General features: G+C 45.5%; 2 protein-coding genes across 5 annotated transcripts in view; one reads left to right on the forward strand and one right to left on the reverse strand.

The window, feature by feature from the left end:
- Positions 1-4624, forward strand: part of LOC119393770 (zinc finger protein 425) — a 169642-nt gene extending 165018 nt beyond the window's left edge. For both annotated transcript variants that reach the window (XR_007416371.1, XR_007416372.1), the window contains exon 12: positions 4188-4624. The gene's annotated coding sequence lies outside the window, so the exon portion shown is untranslated. The remainder of the gene's footprint in view (positions 1-4187) is intronic.
- The window catches only part of LOC119393773 (palmitoyltransferase ZDHHC23), a 155746-nt gene extending 134902 nt beyond the window's left edge, over positions 1-20844 (reverse strand). Inside the window, exons 1-3 of one of the 3 annotated variants that reach the window (XM_049416350.1) lie at positions 20496-20844; positions 19900-20154; positions 15127-15483 (exon numbers count right to left, since the gene is read on the reverse strand). In XM_049416350.1, coding sequence (XP_049272307.1) covers positions 15127-15483; positions 19900-20154; positions 20496-20629 — 746 coding nt within the window. In that variant the 5' untranslated portion in view covers positions 20630-20844. Of the gene's footprint in view, positions 1-15126; positions 15484-19899; positions 20155-20238; positions 20333-20495 lie in introns of those variants that run through there. The other 2 variants (XM_049416348.1, XM_049416351.1) reach the window with 2 other exon arrangements.
- Between the last annotated feature and the right edge of the window lie 1892 nt (positions 20845-22736).

Consider the following 22736-nt stretch of genomic DNA (forward strand, 5'->3'; position numbering starts at 1 on the left):
AAAGTGTACAGGCCCACTGAGATCCTATGAAACACAATTGCAATCAAGTACAAGCGCATGCATAAGTACAACTTCTGCACCAATCACATTCACTGCTAGTGGGCAGCCGGTGTGATAATGCAGTGCGACTGTTATAGCCTCTTCTCACACACCGTGGCTGAATAGTTCAGAAAAAAGTATACAGTGTAGGCTAAAACAACTCCTGACCTGTGAGCTTAACATCAGTCTTCCGTATGAACTTTATCAATTTACCGAGGCTGACATTCGCCACCAGAAGGCGTCATGGTCAGATGCGTTGTCTGAAGAAGTGATCTTTCAGTTTTTTTGCGAATTGTTGGAGGTAATTCACGGGCACCGTTCTTTTCCATTCTTCCAAGAAAAATTGTGGGCGAGAGGCATGCATGTATCTGCACTGCTGTTTGCCCATCGGAAACCGAGAGCGTGCGTTAATTTAGGCAAGCACGTTACTGACGAAACAGTTCCTGCGCCAAGCCAGAGTACGTATTCATTGACCAGTGAGTGCAATTGTCGACAGGGCATTGACAGGGAGCCAAAAATGATTGGCCAACAATGTGTAACACTGCTGTTGTGGTAATCATATCGTGTGTGTTTTAATTTGCAGTGTCATATCGTCGCTCTTATTTTTCATATAACACTATCCTACTCTGCCGATGATAAAATCAAGTGCAAATGTCTGTACATACTGTTTTTTGTCTTTATGTATAATGTGGAGTTGTGCGTGTGTGCATGTGTGTTTGGTAAGATGCGTGAATGTCGGTGACAGCACATTTACTGCAAGACTGCAAGCGACGGTGGTTGTATTGAGACAGGCTGTGCTGTGGCAAAACAAAGAAGCTATCCTCTTTTTTTCTTTTTTTTTTTTTGTAGTCAATGCCATGCACAAGTGTCAAATAGCTAAACAGGTCTGGGTAATGAGAAGGTTCATAAAGCGAATGAACTGCTGTCAAACTGCGTCGATCCAACTTTTATAATTTTAAATGAACTTAAAGGGTGCCTACTAATTTTACAAAACTGGCATTGGTAGAAAGAAAATTTTGCACGGTGCGCCCTCATGTGCAACCTGCAACTCAAACCATCATGCTGGAGAATTTTCTTTCTTCAGCATTTGTATTAAAGAAGGCTCATTTTAGCCAAGGCAACAACTCATTGATAAAACATATATTATTAGTAGAGCGATTAGCTGTTCATATCATGGGGCCACGTTCTTGCGAGAATGTACAGCAGTTAATTGCACTGCACACAGCTTTGGCAAGTAACCGTAAACTTGGCTCATCATGTAAATAATGTGGCACTTCGTAACACTAAGAGGAATCAAAAGGACAACACAAAAAAGTTCGTAGGGATTCACAGTTCAAATCACAAATCCCCGGCATCTTATCTTGTTCAGCTTTCTATCGTGCTACCACCTGTCACACAGGCAAATCTAGAGTAAAAATTTTCAGTGCACTTTGGTGGTGCACTGCTCCACGAGAAAGCTTGCTTTTTAATTAATAGTAATTGCAGTGGATGAACCAGTGAGCACAACAGATATTATACCCTATTCTAGGCAATGTCTGTTATGTAATGGCATGCTATTGTTACGAACAGGATTTGGGACATGGCCATTGCGCGGCATGGATGGCGACACGCCCCTGGCGACTGTGGCATTACTACAGCAGCTTAAATGTTTCCATATACGATTGAATGATCAATAGGCTTTTTCAATCCACAGAAATTAAACCAAGCAGAAAGCCCAGAGGGGTAAAGGCAAGGGAAAAAAAGCGAGACAGCAGGCTAGAAGGTACTGCAATAAGATTAAAAGCCCATAAAAAAAAATAGTGGTGCCAAATTTCCCTTCCCCTTTTTTCTTTTCTGTCACATATTCAGTGGTACCGTTGCCTTGACACAGTCACCAGCAACACTTGAGCTAAATTATTCATAAGCAAGCCATTGAGCTAAATTATTCATAAGCAAGCCATTCTGCTGAAGCAATTTTGGTAGCTGGTAATTGTCTCATTCCATTTTGGGGCATTATACATTGTATGTCTAAGTGCAGTGGCGGTGGTATCGGATGTCTTGAAAAACTGCCTGTCACTGTTACTATACTCTTCTTGTAAACAGACTTTTATTTGGGGATGTGATTGATGCACTTGTGTATTATCCTGTTACCAATTCATTCGAAGCGGTGAGCAGATTTTAACTTTTAAATCGAGCTAATGTGTGCAGCCAATGGGACACTTTGCAGCCAATGGGACACTTGAATGTGGCTTTAAAGCAACGAGTAGCAACATTAAAATTTGAGCTTAAAAAGACATCAAATGTAATTATTTGTATTGCTGTTCAAATATGGACGTGTTTAAAGTGCCGTTATCTGTTCGTTCAGCGTTAATGTAATAAAATGGAATTGGCTCTGTACACATTTCAAAGGGCCACGAGACCAAATTTTACAAGCTTGAGCCACACAACTGTCCCCACACTCCTTGGTGTCACACGAGCCTTGCCAAAATGGCGTTTGCTGTTAGTGGGACGGAGCACAGAGGCGGCAATTTTGAGTTCGAATTTATCTCTTTGTGTGTGTGTGTGTGTTTTAAGTGTGTGTAACTAGATTCGCCACTCTTATTATTATGTCATTGCCTTTTTAGGCGCATGCAGACAAAAGGAAATAAACCTTGTGAGGCGAGACAGGGCAGCCCTTGTGAATACAAAAAATTTTTTGGGCATGGAAAGCGTGTCACGAAGTGCATATTTCTTTTTTTTTTTAATGACAATTTGAGGGCTAGTTGGTTCATATTTAACAACCAAGGATGAAACGGCACAACTACAACATACGACACAAAGGAACAAATGCCACAGGACAGGCGCTGACAGTCAAGTGAATGTCTGTTTGAAGAAGGCTGGGCTCTTATACAATTCCCGATAGACATGCACACATCTATACTAAAAGGCTGGTTTTCTTAAACTTTCAATTGGCTATCTGAACTTGTCATGTGGTATTTGTCATTTTGCATCCTTGTTTCAGTCACCCTGTTTCATTCTCAGATCTAGACTTATGTATGCTCTAGAGAAACAGACTTGTGCTCTTAGGTAAATCCACGTATTAGCCAGATTCAGATGGAATTGCAGTCTCAGATTACCATCCAGTGAGAGTATGAAAATTCTTATAATGTAACAACCCACTTGGCTACGTTGCCAAGTGGGTTGAAAAAAATTAAATGCACATTTGGCCAACAGTTCATAGCTCAGCATCACATTACCTGCTGTGCCAAACAAAGGAGCAGTGCGACGGCTGGCTTTTTTGACCAACGCTTCTGCTGAAAACCATTATCGGGTCACACTGGCTGCGCAGACCAGCGAAAACCTGGCACGTTCAATAAAACTTCAAACTGTGCATCTTGGTTCAACGGATTTTCTCACTGTCCCTTTCAACGCTTGCTCTTCCCAGTTCTGTGCAGTTTTCTAGTGTGTATTACTTTGTATTGAGTGCAGCAGTTATGTGAACGATAACCATTTTTCTGATGCCTGCAGTAAATTGTTGCTCCTACCCGCAAATCAAAGACTATTTTCAGCTAAGTTTGTTTCTAATGCTTGTGCTTTCACTCTGGCATTGCATACGTGCAGAATGTTAGCCGGCAGACAATTGTGTATGTCACCACTCATGCGATTCAGCTCGACACCGAGCTGCCGCAATATTTAATACCATTTTGTGACAACTTGAGAATCAGAGCAAATTCTGTAAGAGAGTCGCCAATCTTCACTTTTGCTTGGAAGAATTGAGTGTCTTTCTCAAGTCAACCGTGACTGCATCGCTCACATAACTCGTCCTTGGTCGTTGTTTTCAGTTGGAAATACTTCTAAAAAAAAAATTTGCATGTGATGTTACAACAGCTCAATGATGTGCAGTTTGTTGACGTCCACTGTATCAAAAAAGAGCTCAAATCTCAACAAATGAGGCATAATTATGAGCAAACAGCCTCACTGACCAGATGTATTATTCCAACCAATTGCAGTGTGTGCAGCATGTGGTTGATCCTGAATTGAACATGTTTGTCTCGAGACTTGTATTCGTGGAGGAAGGAAAGAAACTGCGAAGGAAATAAATCAAAGGCAGCCCGGAATGTGATCACATTGCAACAGCATGGGATTGTCTGCTACTGCTGTGTTGTGCATGGTGCAAGAAACAACCAAAGTTGCAAAAGCATATTGTGATAAAATGTGCACAGCGCAGCTACACAGGTGCCCATCACTCAAAACATGGAAGAAAATTCTAGGCCAAGTTCGTCGAGGCCGCTTAAAGAGACGGAGAGGTCATGTGGTGGGCCGACTTTTGAGGGCACAGGAGAGAGAAAAAATATCAGAGAGCTGGCTGGCAAAGATAATTTTGACATGATGGTCCTTCCTAGTTTCTTTCCTCCATCCATGCTTTTATACAGAGTTCTTGCAACACTTCAGTGCTTAGTTTAATTCAATAAAACTCTTGTCATACAGGGCTATTCTACTTTTTTTTTCTCTCTCTCTCATCTGTTGTCATGAATAAACATTTTCACTTTTTTCTTTGTCCACTCGCATCGTTTTAAGATCTGTTAAGGCAGTTATTTTTGGTAATAAAGCAATGTGTACTTTTGAAGTGAGGTGTTTTTTATTTCTTTGCATTCTGCGGCACAGAAGCACAAGTACTAAGAATGAAGTACTTGACACAAATGGAACGTTCCACAGTGTATAATACTTGCGAAAAGCCGCAACAGCAGCTTTCTGTAAACACGAAAATCATAGGGGGGATGGAGTAAGCAAGAAAGAACACGTCCTTGACTTAGTTATGTACACGCCTATCATAAGCAACATCATCATACAAGGCAACCACAGCTCATTTCACAACTCAATCAAAGAACACAAACTGAAAGACCATAGAATATTCATCAAGTTTCACATAGGCTATATCACGGAGCAACAAAACAGCAATAAGAGATCGTTGGAGCGAGCACTGATTCCTGAGGAAAAGTCCTAAACACTCAAGCAATGGGAGATTCTCCTTAGCTGCCTGCTACTCTCTTAAGTGCCTCTGTGCTACCTTTGCAGCTTATTAAAGAGAGCATACATACCCAAGAGCTTGCTTCTGTTTAAAATGTAGCGAAAAGCTTGAAAATTTGGTATGTTAAACACATAAAAAGACCTTCCAACTTACCATAATTACCAACAATATTGCCGAGGCATAGTTCGCGGCAATATTAAAAGAATAAAAATGTTCCTCCTGCCTATACTCCCCCAGGTAATCTCAACAGACTTCCCAGCAGGAAATTCCCACACTGCCCTACACACGCATCATTCACGTAGAGGCATGTATGTATCTGTACTTAAGTGGAGGTGATGCAGTCGTACCACTACAATACAGATGTGCAGTCTGAACCACAAAAATTCGCGGTTGAGCTATGACTAGCCCTTAAGTAGCACGTCGATTTCAACCCTTAATGCCCCAAAGTGAGCACATGCTACATAGCCCTTCAAGTTTCACAGAACACCCGAGGTAGCAGCACAAATAAAACTAGTCGGAAGTTGAGACATTATGGTGTATGCTTCACGCAGCCAAAAATGTGCCTCAGCGCTACTCGGGCGGAACATGCACTTGGGGCACCACATGCTTGACCTTCATGCGACGGAAGAGTGGATCCCCTGCCTGGTCCGACCTTGCACAAGGACAATGTACAGCCAGAAGCTGACAAGAATGAGTAACTACACGTTTTTCTAAAGATCCCATGAAACATGATGGCAAATAAATAAGAGTTTTCTGGAAGTGACAGCGGGGATCACAAAAGAGAGGAAAACGCAAGGGACAGTTGTTGCGTGGAGCATCGCAAGCTACCTCCAGCTGGGGCACCAGAAGGAACGGCAGTTGTTCCACACGCCGCGGCTGTGGATGCCAATCTTGTGCCGGCGCATCTCGTAAATTGTAGTGTTGATGGCGATGAGCCAGAGCGCTGGAGAAGCATCAGACCCACGGGGATGGCTACCAGCAGTGCGTACACGGCGGACACGAAACACAGTGATATGCTGCACAGATAGACGACATGCAAGCGTCAGCACAGTGAATTCCGTCCACTCTGCCAGCGGGGTGGGGCCGGCCACAGAAAAAATTGCAGCCGGTTCCACACAGTCAATATCATGAGACAGCGAGGCTGTTGCCCCTTTCATCAGGAAATATATTTAGTTTTATTCATTTCTTTATCGACTCCTTCTCTGGTCATGTGACCTGCGTGATGCCTACTACTATGAAGAAGATGACAACTGCACCGTGTAGACAGACATCGTTATCATCATCATCATCATATTGTATTATTACCTCATTATTCACCCCCCACCCCCTCTGGTCACATGACCTGCTTAAAACCTACTTCTGCTGCTGCTACCACTACCACTACTACTACTACTACTACTACTACTACTACTACTACTACTACTACTACTACTACTACTACTACTACTAGGGCAATGGGTAGACTAAGACGGCTTCGCTACAAAACATGGGTGCGCTCCAATTCCAACCAGCAATGTAGACAGTCTATGCTGACAGTTAAGAAGACAGCTTTGAGCCTGAGTAGTCCAAATAATGAAAAACATCTGGAGACTCTGGCGCAACATGACGCAACCTCATGACGATGAGAAAAAGGTAAGCAAAGGACATAAATCATCATTTAAAGCTTATTCGCAATCAAACCCATGAAAAGCTGAACGTACTGTACAGCCACCGTCCCATCTGTGTAGAGCGCGTGAGCAGCCAGTTTTTGCTCTGCAGGACGACACCTTGCGGCAGTTTTCAGGCTCTGAGGTGGTGTTCAGGAGCATGCGCGGCCTAATAGTCATACTGACCACGTCAGAGCCCACAACTGCCGCGTGCTCTACAGACGTGGACACGACTGTAACATTAGTGCATGAGGAAGCACAACTGTGTCTTTCCATGACTGATGACTTCCAGGTATATTGTCCAAGCCCAGTAGCTGCATCATTTTTTATTTTGACACTGCTTCGCGAAGCTGTCGTTTCTGATGTTTTGTCAAGATTGGAATAAGACTAAAAGATGGTTTGCTGTCTGCTTAGCTGCCCTTCATCTGCCTACGGGGAGTATTGTACACAGCCTAGTATACATAGCTTGCATTGACGTCACCATGGCCGCCATCTTTGCGAACCAACTGGTTGAGATAGGGTGAACTCTTGCTCGAACGCGCGAAGCAAGAAACGGTGACATCAGATTAATTCCCGTGCCCTCTCAATCCTTTGTGTTCCCCCTTGACGCGGCTGGCGAACAAAAGAAAGTGGGTAGCGCACAAAAGAATGTGCGGGGAGGAAATGACTGGGTGTCCTCCGCTGAAATGACACTCTAATGAGATAAAAAAAGTCACGGTGGTTGCCATGTTTGTGAACCAGCGCAGAAAATCTGTCTGTGACGTCACGTGCAAGCTATATATAGGAGCACAAACCCACCACAACTAGACTAATGCTGGTATTGCTTCGAGCATCGACACCTATGATGATTACGACTAGGGATGGGGAATAGTGAACTTGGGGTTCGAAGCGAATCCGAAGCGATAGTGATTTGGTCGAATAATTTCGAATCGAATAGTTCGAATAGTATTTACCGCACATTATTAAGAAAAATGAGCATTTTCGTCATGACCCTTGCACAATATTTTTAAGGATTGGAACTAGGCATCAGTCACGTTTTTGGTTTCAAATGAAGCAGCCTTGAATAGTATTCAAGACTTGAATAGCAGTAGGGTTATAAGTGGACGTTACAATTTAAAAATGACTATACTTAGTGCATATAAGCCCATATAACACGCTTTTAAACTTAAAATAAAATATGTACATTTAACCTTGAAGTGTGGCTTCGCGGCAGTGCAGATTCCGCTTGATGGTTTGTTTCACGTCACAGCAACCAGATGCTGCAGTGAAACCATCTTTACAGGGGTTATGTGCAGTCAAATGTATACATATATTCGTGCATTTCGAATACTTCGAAATTTCGAATAATCTAAATTCGTATCGAAGCGAATTCGAATACTGTAATATTAATTCAAATATTCGAAACGCCCAAATATTTGCCCATCCCTAATTACGATGAATCAATGGCATTACCTTCTGAACTGGGAATTTTATGTTTCTCAAGGTTACATAAATTTGTGACATCCCTTTCCCATCTTTTTCTCGCCCAACCCCCACTTTTTACATATGCACCAATTCTCTGATCGTCTCTTGGTGCTGTCTTCATTGCTGACCAGACAGCATTTCTATCAAGCGTAACGGGTTATTCCCTACGGTTCTGGCTGGCCGAAAAAAAGCTTTGCGCTCGATTGCAATGTACTGAGTTCATCTCCAGAATTTCTCCGCAGCAGATATCAGCTTTAACCCTGTTGCGAATATATTTGTTGCTCAATGTTCTTGTCCTCGAGGAGCCAGTTCAGCCTCAATAAGAGAGGTGCCATCCTTTGCGTTACAGTCCTCTTAAAGCTCCATGAAATACTTGTTTCCATCATTTGTGCTTACTTTGCCATCTGCTTCTTGCACTGTTTTTGATGACTCGAGGTTGCCGACTTGAAGTACAGTAGAACCTCGTTGATACGTTTCGAAAAAAACGCGGAAAATAAACATACGATCCGGGAAAACGTACGATCCAATCAAGTAAAATTGAGGCTGACAAGCCCATATTGAGGTGGCAAGGGCAAAAAACATTTATTTTCTCAAAAAAACATGGAGGGACTCTTCGATTTTCGAACTCCTGGCATCTCGCTGGCAGCCAGAGGTCAGCCAGCTAGTTCAGGTCCTGACCGGAGATACACTCAAACCTCATTATAACAAGTTGCATCTGCCACGAAAATAACTTCATTAAATCCGAAATTCGTTTATAAACGGTTATTTATAACACTGTAGCTATGACAAGGCTATTCTTCTTTACCTTCGTATAACGGATAATTCGTTATATCTGTGTTCGTTATAACGGGGTTTGAGGTGTAACATGGTCACGTGTGTTGAAATCCCGAGACCACCCTAATATTACAAAATCGAACTCTGGGACAACCAGCATAAACGTCAAGAAACACTACCTCCGTGTCAGCAGACAAACTTTGGCACCGCATGAGCGTCGGTTCTTTCTGCAGTGCCGCTTGGAAATATGGGGCTAGGTTTGCCGAAGAGCGGAAGTGGTATTCTCAGGCATACGCAGTTGGGATACGATCACGATCACGCATGTTCACCCACGCGCGACTTGCCCCGTCCGTGAAGAAAACTGCCACCCCCCTAAAACCACCCAGCGGTCGGAATTAGTTGAGGTGAGGAAGGTGTTGTGCTAGAGTTTACAACGAACACGTAGCCGTGAGAATTTTTCGAAACGGTGCCGTAATAGCGGAGTTACACGCGTTTGATGATCGAAACGCGACGATCGCTTCTTTCCCTCTTTCCTACGTTACCTTCTTCCAAAACAGCTTTGCCCTCCTCGCTGAATGCCCCTCCTCATTCTCGCGTGGCCTATGTCACCGCTGACGCGCTGTTCGAGACAGCGTCTACTCCGGCGACTCAACGCTCCAGCTCGCCGTCAACTCTGTGTGGTATCTGGGTGCACTGTTCGTTGACTAACCGCTGTTGCTGCCGTGCCGCCCGTGCCCCTACGAATCGTGCCGGTATGGACCCTGTGTTGCGCGCACGCTTCAACAGGATCGCCACGGATGGGACCCGTACGGGGACACGCCGTGCAGACCACCTCGGCTCGAGATGAGTTCACGGAGCTCATCAAACCGCAAGGCGTGGATGTGTAATTACGCTAGCTACTTGGCGGTTGCGTTTTAGTCTGTCCGCATTAAAGAAAGCGTCACGTAAAACCAAATAAAATGTCCCCAAGCTGGCGCCAGGTCAAGTGGCGCCAGCTATGGGGAATAGAAAAACTAACAAATGCGTAATCTATGTCCTCCGAGCATTCGGAAGCGCCCTTCTCGACTCGCTAAGCCTACAGCATCGATTATTTGAGTATGGCTTTCCAAAACGGGGCTGAATCGGTACGAATACTTTGCTGTCAAAGCTTAAGGAAATGAATCTAAAGCAAATGGAAGCATCAGTTCGGAGCTTACACGCTACAGAGCACACGGCGGCCGCTTGATAGACTCGAGGTGGACGACAACCGCTTTTGGCACTGCGGCCATGTTTTTCGGAGGCTTGCCGGCGTAGCTTGCCGTGCAAGTTGGACTGCTGTCGCGCGTGCGGCGACGCCCGACGTTCTGCGGCACCGCGCCGTTGCGGCAGGCTTGCCGCTAGCGTGAGCGGGCCCTTACGGGCTGCAGATGTCGATTCGCAAGCGGCAACACGACCAAGAACAGCAAGGTGCGACGAACAGCTGTTTGCAGAGTAACCGGAAGTCGTCGGTTGTCGTTCGGCCAATCGCAAGCATCGAAACTGATAACGTCATAGTTTCACTGGTGGTGTCACACATGTCAGTGGCGGGAATGGCGGGGAACGGAAAGGAGCAGCTATTGTTTTTTCGAAATTGTGGCGCGCCCGCGACCTGTAGCGCTGCGGCGTGTGGCATCGTTGATCGCGACGGCATTCTGCACGCGATGCGCTTGTTTACTTGAAATGTTTGGGAAAATGTCGGAGGGGGTTTAGGGGCCCTTTAACAAGCTCAACTTTTCGCAGTGCATGTAACAATCGCGGTACACAACACGATACGCGAAATCTCGCGAAAGTGATAAGTGTCCCGAAAGCGACAGCTGCTCGTGGCTATCGCATGCTATGTCACACACTGGTGCCGATCAGTGTGCATTCTGTCTTAACTTGAGAATGCGCTGGTATGTTCACCGCCACTCGTAATCGCACTATCTCGCATGGCGGAACGAGCTTTAAAAAATAACGACCAGCGTAATGGCAACAAAGGTGAAGTCTCCAAGGGCCCGCATTGCGATCCATCGAGTGCCCACAAAGATGGCGGCGAGCGCGCATTGGTGTCTGATAGCCAGAAACCCCCCAGATATTTTCTAGAACATTTTTTTTCTGGCAGCCTATGACGACCCGCTGGTAGGCAGAATTGTCTAGCCAGAGAAAAGTGAACGCCGACTGGAATTGCACCGCGCGATAGGCGGAGCAACCCGAAAACGAACGCACTCCGGGAGAAAAGTGTGGGGGAAATTATCGGCCATATTCACTGGGCACAATGGCGGCGTTGCTATGGTTACGTGTCGCGGCGTGTTGCGTAGCAGCGGCGATGCGGCGGCGGCATGTGCGTTTTCGTAGGTCATAGGAGCGACAGCCTCCATTCTTTGGGCCACATTGTTAGTTCCCCCGGCTGTTGGAGCCATGGGGTCTGAACAAAAGTGTGTGGAACGAGTGTGCATCTATGTACCGTGCTACGGATAAAGGATTTGCAATGCTCAGCAAAATCGTGCAAAGTGCTACAGAAAATACCTTTTCTTTTTTAAAAGCCGTTGAAGATTTTGACAGCCTGCGTCGCCGCCTACCTTCGTGTCGGTGTGTGGTTGACAGAGAGCAGCGATCGAGCAATGCAGAGAAAACGCGGAGGGGACGATCGAGCAAAGCAGAGGAAGCGCGGAAGGGGGAAAGGCACTGCGGAGAAGCCGCCGTCGCCGCGCTGCAGCTGTCTGCCACGTCGCGCTTCACAAGCACACGAGAGGGCCCTTTTTGCACACCTGAATGAGAGTTTCTGACTACAAAACGTATCATACGACTGCAGTTTTCTGCGATACTGAACGTTGCTGCCAAATGATCGTATTTGCCAGGAACATATTAACCTAACGTGTTACACAAAGCTGTATTGGGTTACTTTTAATTTTCACGATTTCGAGCGCAGGAGCCGGGAAATCGTACTAAGCGGGAACATATCAACGAGGTTCTACTGTACTTCCAATTAGCCTATGCTTGCTTGCAAACTTTCTCTATCTCTTCCATTCCATCTTCACACTTTCAAGGAGCAAATGTGCATTCGATAGTGATGATCATTGTTTATTGGCACCCCCTTTGAAGTGGGAAGGCAACAAATGGTGATTCCGCCTGTTTGTTCTAATCAGCTTTATTACACCTACTGCAATCTAGCATGTTCACTGTATCTTTATGGTCATTTCTTCAGTCAATCCTCTATTTTGCATCTAGGTAATGCTGTCTGGAGGTGACAGTACAAAATGCTACAAGCTTGCATCTCGCGCGACCTGGTTTCACTGATACTGTGTTTTAAAACCATTCAAATACATAGTCCACCTTCTGCGTTGTGAACGTTTGCAAAAAGACTACCAGGAGTAACATTGTGTTAGTGCTTAGTGTTATTGGCAATCAGTATGGCTTGAATGGGCAATAAACAGCAAATTTTTTTACTGACAATGCTCCTTTAGTCTCTTCTGTTTTTTTCTACAATTTCACTCATCATCATGGATTTATTAATTACGTGTCACTGACAAGTTTAACCTTAACCCCTGTGAGCCACCAACCAAAAATATGCCATGAGAGAGTGATGTGTATGAAGTAAACTCCACAGTTGAAGTGAATCAGCCACCTCTATACTTGCCAAACGCGCGCAAAAAAGAAAGAGTGAGGCATGTCTGCAAGAGCCGCATGCTCTTGCAGACATGGCAATGAATCGCAATTTTGCTTGTGGACTGAAAAACCACTAGTCTTGCTACAACATATGTGTCAAAAGAGTTCTTTCCATCAGAAAAGCATGGGTATTATGAGAGCAGGTGAGGGGATTTAGCTCCGAGATTGCTTTGGTAAATTTTTGTTTGATCGGATTACGAAATGTTGTGAGCCTTAAAGCATTTTCAATGCTGCCTGGATTTAAAGTCAGAAAATAAAAGAAGGCTTCTTTCAAAGTGCTGAAGGGAGGAAACATGCAGGGGGTCGGTAATCCTTGTTGCATGCAGCCACAGAGGAACTGTACTCACTGAATGTCTTCGTAACCTCAAGCAGTTGTCTGGAATGAGGAAGGTGTCCCAAAGCATCTTTGGCCGGCAGACGGTGGTCAGAGTAAGATTTGCACCATACACCAGAGACGCCAGCAGACAAACCAGGCCAAGGATGAAAGCTCGATGGTTCTTCTCGCCAATGCAGGCGTCCAACCTGGCACCATCACATTGAAGAGCAATATGTTTAATGTAACGCAGAAGTTACACATGAGAAACGACCACTGACCACTTCAGAAAACGTGAAGCATTCAATCGCTGCCTTCCTCAGGGCTCTCGGCATGTACCAAAACATATGTACATGTATTTCGTTTAATCAATAAGCATAACCCAAAGCAACAAACACTGTTATTACTTCTTCAAAAACAAGTTTTGCTAAGTAGTCCTTCTCTGGAAGACCCTAACAGCAGCAATCCATCATACTTTCAAGGCACTGGAATAAGGACCAATACTATGCTTATGATTTAGGAACCATGAGAAGACAAATATTCATGCCTCACTTGAAAATTAAACTGATAAAGGCACAATACGGTACACCGGTCATGCACCAATCCACTTGAGTACAAAAACTAGCTGTGTCAGCTTGTTTTATTTTCTGCTTCAAGCTCCTTAGTCGATTTCTACTTGCACCTTGTTAACTTTACAAGGTCAATTACAACACTACTGCAGGGTTTTAGAAATAGCAGATGAAGACAACTTGCATATGCTAATGAGGTGCTTAGCACAAAAGTCTGCTCCCCCGGGCACTACAGGAGCAGAGATCCCAAATGCTATTGTATGCAGGAGAGACAACATCTTCTAAATTTGAGCATACTATTTCTGAAGCTACCCTGCTGACATCATATAGAGGGGCAGCCATGCTGGTATGTGCAAAACATTGCCTGAAGTAACAGGACTTCATCCATATTAATGGGAACTAACAGACAATAATGCCAAGGAAAATATAGGGGATGTTATTTGTAGTAATTAGGATATAAATGTGAAGAAAGTAAAGTGGACGAAAAGATAATGTGCCGCCGGCAGGGACTGAACCTGCGGCCTTCAAATAACATGTCCGATTCTCTACCACTGAGCTACGGTGGCGGTCATCCTCCCATTCACTCTATGGGGTATATATGTGCATTTAAACCTAGGAGTGGCTAGTCAGCGCCGATCAGAGCCATGGCGGCGAGTGTGGAACACTCTTTTCTTTTGTGCCTGTTGGCGTTGCGTAGCATGTGATCTTTTTACGACCTGGCAGCCATGATCCCATGGCTGGCAGCCATGGGATCATGGCTGCGATCGACGCCTGACTAACACTTCTAGGTTTAACTGCACATATATACCCCATAATGTGGACGGAAAGATGACCGCCGCCGTAGCTCAGTGGTAGAGCATCGGACACGTTATTAGAAGGTCAGAAGGTCAAGGTCGCCGGCGGCAAGTTATCTTTTCATTTACTTTACTTTCTTAACATTTCTATCCTAATTACTACAAATAACATCCCCTATATTTTCCTTGGCATTATTGTCTGTTAGTTCCCATTAACATTGTGTCTAACAAGAGAGAAACGAGCCCTTAAAAGTCTTCTTCTTTCGTTAAGGAATTCATCCAGTAATTTACAAAAGCCTCATGGTACAGATGATTTTATACAACAGCCTTCCTCAATATTATTCATTTCAGATTCTTGCTCAATACTATTTTAGTAGTAGCGCCGCATGAGAGCACTGTGTGAGCAACAGCGTGTTATTAAAGTGAAATGAAGAAAGAAAATTTTAACAGCTCTGAAAACAGGCAGTGCCTGTCCGCCCACCTCCTTTTTCAAGTTGCTTCGGCTACCACTGTCCAAAAGGGGGAGGAGACTCTTGTCCCCGCCCTCTACCTCTCTCCTCATCCCTACCTACACTCCCCCCCCCCCCCCCAACGACAGGTGAAGGACCCCCCCCCCCCCCAAACTTGGCACCTGGATCCGCCCCTGCTACTACTACTACTACTAGTACTAGTACTACTACTACTAGTACTACTACTACTACTACTGCTACTACTACTACTGCTACTGCTACTACTACTACTACTACTACTACTACTACTACTACTGCTACTACTACTGCTACTACTACTACTACTATGACAACGGTGCAGGGTAGACTAAGACAGCCTAGCTGCAAAAAAAAGAAAAACAGAAAGAACAGAGGAACACGTGGCTCACCAGACACAATGGTGATCCCTCTTGAGGAAGCAGCGGCCACAGAGGTGGCAATGGCTGCAGCGTGGTGGCTGCAGCACTTGGCACACAGAGCACTTGGAATCCTCGGTCTCCGGGTAGGGCACACTGACACTGCACGCTGTTGCTTCGGCAGACTTGCCCACAGGTTCTGCAGTAACGCTCGGAGCCAGGATGTCAGGTGGGCAGTTGTGCACTTTGTATGCACACAGGCAGGTCAAGGCAACCGCCACCATGAGTGCAGTGTTCTCAGAGAAGAGAATTTCCAGGTAGGGCACCACTTCAAGCTGGAACACGCCAAGCAGCACCACGAGGGATGACACAGTCCACGAGAGGAAGAACCTGGCAACGGGAGATAATCAGGGGAGGCATGAATGCAAGTGCACGAGATGTTTCTTCGGACTGCAGCTTCCCTACAGTTGGTGTAAAAGGGAGTATGAGCACTGTAGGAACACTAAATTTCTTCACCAAGGCACGCAGTCAAATCTAAGGGTACACTTCACTTCTCGAATGCAAGAATTTGCACCACACTTCTCAATTCTATGTAGAGAACCCACCTGTCTCATTGCAAGGAAACTCTGCTTTTTGCAACGCCAGCCTGCAAACATACCAGACCCTTTCTAGAATGTAAAAACATCTCGTGCCTTGTTTGCCTGCACTGGTGATATGCGGCTGCTTTCCAGATATGCACCTAGCACTTCCCCTACTTTATGAGAAACTTATGGAAAGTAGACGTGGAAGTGGTCATGGGCCCATCCTTACATTCACGCATCCTACTGCACCCCGTTCGCTATTCTGGATACAATTTTATGAGCAAAAAGTATAAGCATTCTAATTCTTGAATCCTTTGTCACATCATGGTCACAGTCGCACATTCCACAGCAGTGGAATCCACTTTCATTTATGAATACACTCGCGATCTCGCAGTACGCAGAGAAGAGCAGTGGCAGCGGTGAGGGTGACCCATGACAGTAATGTCGTCACTACCCTTCCCAGGATTCATGACACAGTAGCCAGCCATGCATGCATAGAAGGCACACCTGAAAATGGTTATTACCTAGGCGGCTTTTGATGCAATTAAATCCTTCACTTAGTCTGTGATGAGAAATGAACTTTTGAGTTTGCACTCATATGTGCCGTGTGTGTGGTCTTTCTCTGTCCCCAGTCACTTTTTGTAAAGTTTGCGCAAAAATCATCGATAATGATAAGATTAAGTACACATGAATGTGCACAGAGAGATGGTTAAGGAAGAGAGGACAGCAATAGTTTGTGTAACTGTGAATTAGAGCTGTGCACGGGCCATATTTCCGAGCCCGAGCCCGGCCCGGGCCCGCTGACTTTGTCGAAGGCCCGCCCGAGCCCGACGGCAAAGGGCTGCGAGCCCGCCCGGCCCGTCCCGACGTACGGAAACACAATCCCGGGCCCGGCCCGGCCCGGCTTTTTGAAGGTTCGCTGCGAAAACAAAGCATCGTTTTCCGGTAATTTGGCACTTTGTTGAGCATATCAAATATGATCAAACGACACACGAAGAACAGTCTATAATGCACACATTACAAATTGTCGAGCAAAAACAGCAAGCAGTCCAACGATTCCGGCTTCAACGAAGTGCGGCGCTCTTGCTATACAAGTATACGGCCTCATGCCAGCAACAATGGAGTTCGCTCGCCAAAGCAGTCACGTGTATGGGGTATGCCCATGCAAGCGTCAGCTTGCACGAAGGCGATATACGTCGGGTCGCTCGTCGCTGTCGCGTGCATTTTCACTCATATGGGATTTGGCCTTAAATCTAACGCGAACAGTCGCGTGGCACCGTCACTAGCTCAGGTGGTGTTACTTCGCTGTTTGTCGGAGTGCAACAGAGGCAGTGGTTTACCTGCTCCCATTTTGTTTAAAGTAGCGAATGGAAAGGAAAAGCGGTGAACGGCGGTCGCGGAAAAGGCGCTGTATGCGTGCTGGAAAACAGTTCCCGCTCATTCTCTATATTTCGGGCTTGAGTCGGGCTTTGCGCCGGGCCCGAGCCCGGCCCGATAAAACTCCAAGTAGCCTGAGCCCGGCCCGCGCCCGAGGTGAAAATACGTCGGCCCGCCCGAGCCCGGCCCGCGGGCCGGGTCGGGCTTTCGGGCTACCCGGAGCCCGTGCACACCTCTACTGTGAATACACCGGGCTGTTACTCTTTCTTTTCATGCCTCAACAGTGCTTATAACAATGGGCTGGTAATGATTATACTATGCAGTATATAGCTTTTTAGTGGGCAACTTTACAATGATGATGCAACTCAAAGGCCATGACACAAACTTACACACAGGCCTCAAGCCTTCATCAATGCGCATTGGTCGCTTCACACTTGCATAATAAATCATGTGACTTATCTAAAGGACACTGATGGAATGACCCTGAAGTGCTTCTGGTACACAAAGACCAAAGGCAGTGGTTCTCCAGTGACTACTATGCACTGACATGAACCAGTATCTACCAAACATGTTATGTTGTACCCTAATGACCCCCAACTCATTCAAGCAGGTCAACAGCCCACACCACTACTGCTGTGGGAAGCTCTGCCCTCCTGTAAGTGATGCCTATGGCTTGTATGATGGAAGCATGACTGCAGCCTGCACAAACTAACATACACAGGATCTTGTAAATAGGCTTGTTTTGACGATATTTTGCGTCGCTACGCATAGGCATAGACGCTACGAGTCTCCAATTAGCGCAGGATTCTTCTGAGTCATATAGAGCACATCAGAATATTTTTTCCAATCCACAAATTGCCGAGCTTTGTGGATTGGAAAAAACATCCTGATTGCATGATCAACCTTTTAAATAGTAATTGTAGAGAAAAATCGCCAATACAAAAGTTGTGGCGCTTGTTCAGAAATGTCCAATTTTTAATTCCAGGGTAAGAAAACTCTCCTGCTTACTTTTTTTCTGGCCTTGCTTTAAAGTGCGCTAATTAAAAAAAAGTACTACCTGACTGCCGCCTAATGCGTGGCACTTTTAGTGCCCTGAAATGCGAGTTGAACGAATTATCAAAGGCTGCTCAGCACACGAAGGTGGATTTTGAGCAGGCTATCAATGACTGCGATGTATGCTAAATGGTGTTAGGGGCATGCTGACAAAAAAATATATATATATACGAAACAGCGGCCATCACATGCAAGTGAACCTTTACTTCAGTACTTCATCACGCTGTCACTCTCGCCCTTTCGAATATGTTTCTTCATCGGTGCGAAAAAAAAGAAAAAAAAAATGCCTACGCTGCATCAAATGCTGCCTAGTCTCATGTGGCATTTGCTTCGTGGCTAACGCTTTTTTGTTGAAGAATTTTTGTTGTTGTTCAAATGGTATGCTCCTTTTGTCGCTTAATGTCCATCGCAGTAACCAATAGCTGGTTCAATCAATGTCCGTGCGAGAAGCAGCCTTTGATAATTCGTTCAACTTAAATTTGAGGGCGCTAAAAGCGCTGCGCGTTAGGTGACAGTCACACGGTATTTTTTTAATTCGCGCGCTTTAAAGAAAGGCCAGAAAAAATTAATTAGGGGAGTTATCTTGTAATTGATTGAAAAATTCGATGTTTCTGAACAAACACCCCAACTTTTGCATTGAAGATTTTTCTCTAGAGTTACTATTCAAGAAGTTCATTAACTAATCTTTGTTAATTGCCAGACATTGGGGATTGGAAAAAATATTCTGACTTGCTCTATTTGGCTCAGAACAATGCTGCGCTCATTGGCGATGCGTAGCGCCTATGCTTAATCTTTTAATAGTTGGCGCTTTTTATCTGAAACACCCTGTATTAAAATGGCAATGATGCAATGAATCATCGCACTGTAGGATCATTTGTGCAGAAATCAGTATCATTGTGAGGTATTTCGTGTACATGAAGGTCAATTTTGCTGGATGTCTTTAAGTTGCCGGTTAACTTGAACAATTTAACCAATAGTTTGCCATGACAGGGTTTGTATTAATGGCAGACATGTTTAAGAACACTTTGGCTAGTTTTGGGCACACCCTTTACCACCATGATTGTTCACAGCTTTGATCAATAAGCAGGAAAACACAAACCAACATAACATAATATGTAAATGATAAACAAACATTCTGCACAGGCATGGTGATATCCTCACGCATATTTTATTGTGTTATGCATACAATGCATTAATAAAACGAAAAAAAGACTGCCATTTTTTCATTATCTGTTCCCATGCAAATGCTTCGATTAAAATGTTTCAAAAAAAGATGTGTGAGCTCAAGTTTTTTTTTTTATTTATATAGCAGTGATAGAGATTGCTGGCCACTGCTACATAAAATCAAGTACTTATATCTCGGCACTTACGCGCTGCACAACTAGCTGCCACACTTAGCTGCATCAGCATGGGGGGCGTTAAGCAACGACCACGGTGACATGTTTCTAGTCCCGCAGTCCCAGACATAGCTCATTGCTGCATGAACTCAAATTGCAATTTTATCCAAGTGCACGCACGATAACGGCACTCAATCCACACAATGCTAGAGGAAGCGATTTGCTACAACGTGTGACATTTAACCATTCAAAGGTCGCTTGCTGGCTTCTTCACACGGCTGCATGCAAATGTCACTATCGTATCGGCGGACGTAAAATTTGCTTGCCACGATCCGTTTCATGCGTCACTTAATCCCACAGATTAACCTGGCGGCCCAAACACGGGTAAACGTGCCATAAGCAGATGTTAAACGTTTCACGGACTGTGTGTTGAACACCGCACCACAAAAGCTACGTACCTTGTCCTCGTTCTCGTTCTGGAACACTGCCGGTGTATGAAGTACAGAGCAAACGGCAGCGCCGAAAATGTGATCATGAGCATTGTCCAGCTATGGCAGGCCAGTAAAAGGACCGACGGTAGGACGATAATGGGCGAGATGACATCAGTCTCCAACCGCTTGGCCCCACCGAGCCAAGGCACCCGAATCCGGTCCATCACCGTGTCTTTGACGAGCGACCAGTGAGGTGCGGGGACACGACGGCACGTAAGGAGCCTGCGGCAAAAAGGTTAGATGAGCCCGCGATCGCGACACTACGCAGCGTCGAGAACGATTAGGAAAATTTTTATTGACGCCCACATCACGTTCAGCGTATTCGAATGTTTCCGCTTAGCGCCAACACCAGCCCGCCGAGGAAAGACGGAGAGAAGACGAGCGAAACACCGGCTAACAATAACAAAGGCGACAACACGTTTCCTCCTAAGAACCAACTACCAGTGACTTTACAACCAAAGCACCTCCGCGAGAGAACGGGTGCGAGCTGCTCGAATGCGATAAATCCCACGGGTGTCATCGACATCGATAAGCCCGAACAATATTGCATTAAGTGGACTCGCCTGTCAAACGCGATATCCAAGGCCTCGCAGTCGCAGAGACATGCCAAAATGTGCGATCGCTCTCCTACTTTGGAGATGTACTCGCAGCAACAAAGAGGGTCATCATCGCGCATCACACCGTGACCAGTTTTCATAGCAGCGCTGTCATTACTTGATTTTCGTCGCTAAGGGCGGCTGCGGAATGATACACTCGATGCGGTACTGAGACGAAAAGCAGCAGAGTACGCCGGACATTTGCAGACAGCGGGAGAGGGCGATGTAGACTGGTAAGGAGCGAGAAGTCTCGTCATCGCGATGAAAGGAAGGAAGCGCCGCAAGCCACAAACAACACAACCCACATCCTCGCGCAAGGCGCACTCTGGGCGCAGCCAACCACTGGAGTGGAAGTTACGCCTCGAGAGTGAAGCCGAGCCCCCCAGAAGATGGCGACCGCGACCGCCATCATAGAGAGGGCAAGAAACAACGTTAGCGTTCAGCCAGAGGCATTGGTTCAGCGCAGAAAAGGCAGTGATTTTCCGGACAGATACTGCTCAACGCGTGTTTTTGTGTTACAGGTTTTCTTAAGAAGCATCAAAGTCTTGCCAAATCTTATCGGAGTTCAAGTCATCAATATTTATCGTGATGAGTTACCTTTGTAGGAAACAACGATATTTTATCTTATGTTATAAATAGCCAATCTTTTCCATTAACAAAGATGCTACTTGATCTCAAAGCGGGTATCGCCCTAAAGGAGTATGTTGCGAAATAAATGGCTGGCAAAAGCGTTGGCTAAACTTTAGCCAGTAAAGCCTTGCGACAGCCTCCACTCCCGAATTTTTCTTTTTTTAATCTGCTTGGGGCGCAACTACTGACCTCCACTAGAACGCAACGGACGTAACCACGCTTGAAAGAATCTGTAAGTTCTCTTTTCGTATAATATGTAAGACTAACGTTACCGCAAAATTATAACTGAAGCTGAGTAGTAAGAGTGCCATCTGTCGACTAACACAATTAAACATAAAATATGGCGCCGTTTTCGCGATTCTAACAGTTTTTAACAGTGGAGCTGTTAAAAACTTGAGGTTGTGCACGCCGTCGCTTCAGAAAACTCGGCGGTGTGCACCACAGAAAGCGGGTATGTGCCAAGCAACTCCTAGCATAGCACAGCCATGCGTAGTATAGTATTGCAAGGAGGCGGGAAAGGGAAGTGATGAGACGTTATGTGAGGGTGAGGAGGAAAGAAATGAGGAGGGGAGAGGGTAAAGCATGGCATAGCCTTGTATAGTATAATTCAGCAAAGAGCATAACATACGTCATGGCTGTCATGCAGAGTGGGAAATGGAAGTGAAGGTCAGGAGGAGTGATGTGAAGGTGAGGAGGAAGAAAAGAAGGAGGGGAGACGGTAAAGCACGCAACAGCCTTGTATAGTATAATTTAGCAAAAGAACATGCATAGCTAGCATATTATAGTACAGCAAGGGGCTTTGAAAGGGAAGTGATGGTCAGGAGGAGTGATGTGAAGGTGAGGAGGAAGGAAAGGAGCAGGGTAGAGGGTAAAGCACGGCATAGCCTTGCACAGTATAGTTTAGCAAAAAGCAAAGCATAGCCACGGATACAATGGTATAACACGGGGATGGGAAATGGAAGTGAAGGTGAGGAGGAGTGATACTGTTACAAGAATATGTTTCACACTGCCGAAGCAAGGAAGGCACCAAAGAAGACGGCGTGATGTTGTGTGTGGGCACGCTCTCCGCGATCTTGTCTTACGCTTAGGCGTGGCGTAAATATATTGTAAGTACGCCTTGCACCCCTGTATGCCTTCACGTAACAATTTGAAGGTGAGGAGGGAAGAAAGGTTGAGGGGAGAGGGTAAAGCATGGCATAGCCTTGTATGGCACAGTTAAGCAAATAGCATAGCATAGCCATGCATAGTGTAGTATAGCAAAGGGTGGGAAAGGAAAGTGAGGAGGAGCGATGTGAGGGTAGGAGGAGAGAGGGCAATATGGACAGAGATAAAGAAAGAGAAAAATATCAAAGAAGGAAGATGAAAGAACTCAACCTGCGTTCGCCAGGCAAAACATACCGAGGGTAAGCGAGTACAAGTACCTCGGAATATGGGTGAATGAGGGGGATAGATATATGGAGGTACAAGAGAAAGCATCAGTAGCAAAGGGAAAGAGGAATGCTGCCATTATGAAGCACCGAGCTTTATGGGGTTACAATAGGTACGAGGTGCTTCGAGGGCTGTGGAAGGGTGTGATGG

Source organism: Rhipicephalus sanguineus, chromosome 5 (assembly GCF_013339695.2).
Source record: "Rhipicephalus sanguineus isolate Rsan-2018 chromosome 5, BIME_Rsan_1.4, whole genome shotgun sequence".
Lineage (NCBI taxonomy): Eukaryota > Metazoa > Arthropoda > Arachnida > Ixodida > Ixodidae > Rhipicephalus > Rhipicephalus sanguineus.